Source organism: Cyprinodon variegatus, unplaced genomic scaffold, assembly GCF_000732505.1.
Source record: "Cyprinodon variegatus isolate N-32 unplaced genomic scaffold, C_variegatus-1.0 Scaffold653, whole genome shotgun sequence".
NCBI lineage: Eukaryota > Metazoa > Chordata > Actinopteri > Cyprinodontiformes > Cyprinodontidae > Cyprinodon > Cyprinodon variegatus.
The window spans coordinates 323,593-328,859 of record NW_015151106.1 but is presented as its reverse complement, the minus strand read 5'-3'; the positions used below and the strand labels follow the sequence as shown (position 1 = coordinate 328,859).

General features: G+C 42.9%; 1 protein-coding gene across 2 annotated transcripts in view; it reads right to left on the bottom strand.

Moving 5' to 3' along the window:
• The window catches only part of LOC107096821 (myc box-dependent-interacting protein 1-like), a 20,370-nt gene extending 15,818 nt beyond the window's left edge, over positions 1 to 4,552 (bottom strand). For both annotated transcript variants that reach the window (XM_015393688.1, XM_015393689.1), the window contains exon 1: positions 4,199 to 4,552. In XM_015393688.1, coding sequence (XP_015249174.1) covers positions 4,199 to 4,279 — 81 coding nt within the window. In that variant the 5' untranslated portion in view covers positions 4,280 to 4,552. The remainder of the gene's footprint in view (positions 1 to 4,198) is intronic.
• Between the last annotated feature and the right edge of the window lie 715 nt (positions 4,553 to 5,267).

Sequence of the window (5,267 nt, the reverse complement as noted above, 5' to 3'; positions counted from 1 at the left end):
AGTCTGGAAAAAAGAAGAAGTAGTATTTTTTTTTTTTTTTTAGACTTTAGAAACTCAGAAGCTGATCAAATATCGGGTTAAATATCGGTGGGGTGGCCGATGTCCGATATTCAGTTTTAAGGCCGATACCGATAGGGGGCCGATTATATCGTGCATCCCTAGTAAAATTACCATAATAATGATGGTACTGAAATCAAAAAACAACAAACAGAATCCCGCTGTAAAGAAATTAAGTATCAAATACAAGAGATACAAGACCCCACCCCCCACCCTCCCCCAGGAGTGCTACGCTGTGGCTATAGTCAGTTATTGAATGAAGGTAGGAAACCAACGGCTCCAAAGTTTTTTAAACTCCGTCAGTTTCTCTTAGAATGCATCCGATTCTCTCCAGGTGAAAGGTGTCATTCAGGTCTGACAGCCAGCGCTTAGATTACCGTACTTCTTTTTCCTTCCAATGCGAAAGGATCGGTTTCTTGGCAGTTATAACGCCATAAGACAGGAGGCGCCGCTGTCCTTCAGTAAGCTTTAAGAGCTTGTCAGATATTCCCAAAAAAAGATCAGAACAGGATCTGGGATTATCTGGACTTCCAGAATCCCAGACAGGAAATGAAACGTTCTCAACAGTCTTTGCTTCTTTCTGTACCTACTGTCCACACTGAAGATGGAAAGACAGCTTTTCAGTTCTCTGCTCCCACAGCATGGAACAATCTTCAGGATTTGATTCCAATCGGACATTTTAAACGATTGCTCAAAGGTTTGGAGATTATATCTATGGTTTGTAACTGTTTTAGGAATTCCTAATTATAGATAGATGTAACTGTAAACTGTAATGTGATCTAGGCCAGGACTCCCTTGAAAAAGAGATTGTTAATCTCAATGGGAGATTAACAATAAAGCAATAAAATAAAAAGTCACCCCAGCATATTTGCACTTTATGGCATAGGGCATAGCTGTGTGATAAAGTTGCACGTTCACGTTTCTCACACAAGGCCGATATGTCTGGGAATATTTTATGCACATTAACCTTGGAGTAATGCAGCCTATGTAGAATTTTAAATTGTGTCAAACAGAGTTGGATGTTAATGGAACAGTCATGTACGTGTTGAAGCCATGCTTCCCACACAAACTGAGGTATTCTCCAACCGAACACCAACTGAGTCTCCAACCAAATCCAGAACCCAACCATGGAGCGCTCCCCATCCAGCCTCCAGTCCCTCCCAGAGCTCCGTTAAAGTCCTGTTTTGTACCGCGGCTGAAGCCAGCGTCTTTGGCCGACGTCTGACCAGCAGCTGCATCCTGGAACATGTTTGAACTCTACTGTGATTCAAAGCATCCATAGAGCCGAGGAGGACCGGGTCTGTCCGGGTTCTCTGAGCTAACGAGCGACGGCGCTCCTGGTGTGGCTCCGAGGTGATTAAAGGGCAAAACCTCAGCAGCTTAAGCAACAAGAGTGATTAGAGCCGACAATAAGAACTCTGCTCCACACAGGCTGTCGCTCAGGTCTTATTCAGACACTTCGGTCCGTCGTTTGAAAGTTTTCTGGATCTAAAGTCGTTGTTTAGTTGTTTAGAAGCTAAATGTGGGAGAGCTTTGATTCTTGTACCAAACCAGAACGATTGTAAAAAAGGTGAATCTAAACCCTGTGATCCAGAAGCTTCTGAGGTTAAGCCATCCTTTCCCTCTGAGATCATCCGTCTCACCTCGCTGCAGAGGAATTTACTGAGATTGCTGCACAGCTTCATTACGGCCCAAACTGTATCAGCCAGGATGAGATCCTGACTTTGACTAGGCCGTTTCCTCGTTCATACATTCTGCTATAGATCTGCTGCCAGCTCGTCTTTTTGGGAGTTTGGACCAAGCTACAGAGGAGTTCATGGTCCAGTCCATACCTGCAGGTGCTCTGGGTTTATAGCAGCAAACGAAGCCCAAAGCATCACACAGCCATCGCTGTGCTTGACGGTCGGGTGTTTGGTAGCGCTTGGCTTTAAACTCTAATATCTCTACTCTAAAATAAAACGACTCCAAACATCCAGTCAGAAGAAACTGTGTTAAAAAGTGTTTTCTAATCATCATGTTAACTATTAAATAATAAAACACTTTTAGGATCTATTTGGAATTTAGTTCTTCCTTTACCCGAAACCTTAGGAACTCTTTTCTTATGTTTATATAAATGTTTTAATGTTTTTGATGCATAGGAGTCCTGCTGCACCACACAGCTTATTAATTCTTAATGTAAAGATGGAAACTTTTTATTTTTTCCTCACTTACACTGCAAAAAGCAATTATTTATTAAAATAAGTTTATTTTTTTCTTGAATTGTGGAAGTGAGACATTTTGCTAATGGAACATAAGAAAAAAAACTATTGCACTGTGCACTATTATCTAATTATCTTATTTTAAGAGTAAAAATACTCATTCCATTGGCAAACTATCTGATTTATCTGCTCAAATTAAGGGTAAATACACTTAATTTAAGAAATTTGTACTTATTTTCAGGTCATTTTTGCAGTGTAATTGAGTTTAAATCGCATCATTTGATGGTTGTTGGGATTTTAGTGAAGGGGAGGGAAGGTAATGTTTGCATTTAGCGGCCCTGAGTCAGGACTTAGTGGAGCCATCTTTGGTTTTAGGTCCAGCTGCAGATCTTGGGTGGGGGGTTAACATCTACAGGATGAAATGTCAGCGCATTCTTTGCAGAAAACTTTGAGCCCTTCAAGTCTTGTTAAAGATTCTCATTTGATTTTAGGTCTGGGCTTTGACTAGGCCGCTCTGACATGTGACTCTGCCTTGATCTTAAAGTCGTAGAGAAGCGGCTTTTCCAACGGTTGCATTTTCGAATTCTCCCAAGTGGTGCACAACTTTACACAAATGAATAAAGTGAAAGGGGGCGGATTGTTGTGGTGGAAGGTTCACAGGCATGTTTGGTTGTGGCCGGTTTGTCGGAAGCATCTTGCTAACCAGTTAGCATCTTAGTGCTACTTGGTCCCAATGGGAAATTCCATTGGGACCAAGTAGCACTAAATTGGTGACTTAGAAACGACGCTGTCAAGGAACGCTATGGACAGAGGAAACATGCAAGAGGAGGAGAGTTTAGTGTCGGAGGTCGTGGATGAGTCTCCTCCGTCATCCATTTTTTATTTAGAGGAGGAAAGCGGGGACGAAGATGTTGTGGAAGAGGACGCCTGGGCGGCAGAAGCTTGGTTTGGTGTAGAAGGCTTCCAGCCGTACATGTTTGAGCCCTTGCCTCGCAACGCTGCCAGTTCTGTTAGCTCTACGCCTGCTGAAGACACAGACGTCCATCCCCGTGAACACTGGGACGCAACTCAATGGGAAAGGAAAGGATTCTGGTTTCAACCGTTGCGTATATTAGCTGCGACATATGAATCAAGATGCTATGACCGAAAACATTTGATTGACAGATGACCGTTGATATATGATTGGCCGAATTTAGGTGTTCAGGCTGACGTAGAACTAACTGGCCTGCAGAGGATAACGGAAACACAGATTTTAAGACAGGATTTTTTTTAAATGGAAATTTTCTAACTTTTGGGACAATATGGTCTGAGAAAGAGAACATTTATATACATGTTTAAGCCAGAATTATTTTACATTTAATTATGATTTCCCTACGACTTTAACCATCCATCATGTCTCCTCCTGCTGGAAGGAGAACCTTTAGCCCAGTAGCCTCTAACTGCTTTTATTCCAGCACAGCCTGCCTGCTATAGAAAAGCCTCCCCCCATCCCCCAGCATCATGCTTCCACCTCCATGTTTCACTGTTTTCAGCTATTGATTTTCATCAGTTTTGACAAGTGGAGCAAAAAGTCCAGTTCAGCCTCATGTGATCAAAGCAGCTTCTTCTCCATGTTTGCTTTATATATTTCATTTAGTGCTTTTAACGTTAAAAATGAAAATTTCTTGGTTTATTTTAATGTATTTTGTAAAATTGTCAGTTAATATCTTAATGTAGACATATTTTTAAAACATTTCTAGTATGTTTTTAATGTATGAGTTTAATACCCTGTTATAAAGCATTTTATTGTGTTAATTAGACATTTCTATCTCTGATCTTTAAACTTTAAAATGAGCTAAAGGCTTCCAGAGCTCCAGGGAGCCCCGGACCCGCATCAAACTGCTGCTTTCTGAGCCCAGGGATCCAGTTTCACACCCTGACACCGCGTCCTGCTGCCTGCCTACCTTCTCCTGCGCCCTGCTCAGCCTCTTCTGGACGTTCAGGGCCAGTTTCCCGGCTGTCACTCCTTTCCCGATCTCTGCCATGTCGCGCTGCGTGGAAGCTGTGTCCGGGCCCACGGAGAGGAAGAAACCAGAGGGACAAATGTCGCTCCTCTGTGCGTAAAAAGCGCTCCGGTGCGCGCGACCTCAGCCAGCCGTGCGTAACTCTAATCCTGTTGACAGCTTCTTAAAGGCGCAATGCGTAATTTAATCCGACCTGTACCTGTCTGTCTGTCTGTCTGTCTGTGACAGAAGAACAGCAGCAGCAGGAGGTTCGGTTCGGTGATCAGCAGCAGCTCTGAACTCTTCTCCTCCTTAATTACCTCAAAGTGAGCAGATATGCATTCAGCCTCTTAAAGGCGCAGCGGCCTGTTATTATTAGCAGACCAACTGTTGCACACATGCGCTGCTGCTCCTATTTAAGCCGCTCCGTGTCAAATGTGAGGCTAAATCGGTCCAGAGAGCCGCGGAGACGCACATTCCCACCTCCGCTACCGCCAGGTAACAGCAGGGGGCGCTGATAGTACAGGTAACCGGAGCAATGGCGTCACTAATGGGGGCTGGAGGGGCAAAAAGGCCCTCAGACAGCTTCCTGGGCTTCTGATTGTAAAAATAAAAGATATAAAGAAATAAACTTGGTATAAAACTAGTATAAATTAACTAGGAATCCAAATTACGGTGCAAGAGGACAGGTAAAAGCTTAATTTCCCTAAAAACACTCGACCTTCTCCGCCCTCGCAGTCCTATTTAAATCTGACTAAATCTGTAGCTTAATTAACTTTAAAAATTTCATCATCTTATTGGATTAAATAAACTTTACTTTAAAACTTGGGGACTGGCCCGTTCCTCCTGAGAGAAACTGTAGAGCTGGAGCGTTTTTTTTTTTTTAAGGTGGCTTTGCTTTGATCCACCTTAACTCTGTTAAATCCAGAATAGAATTTAAAAACCTCCTTCTCACATATAAAGCCTTAAATGGCCAAGCTCCATCTGATATCAGAGATCTGATTGTTCCTTATGTTCCTAACAGAGCACT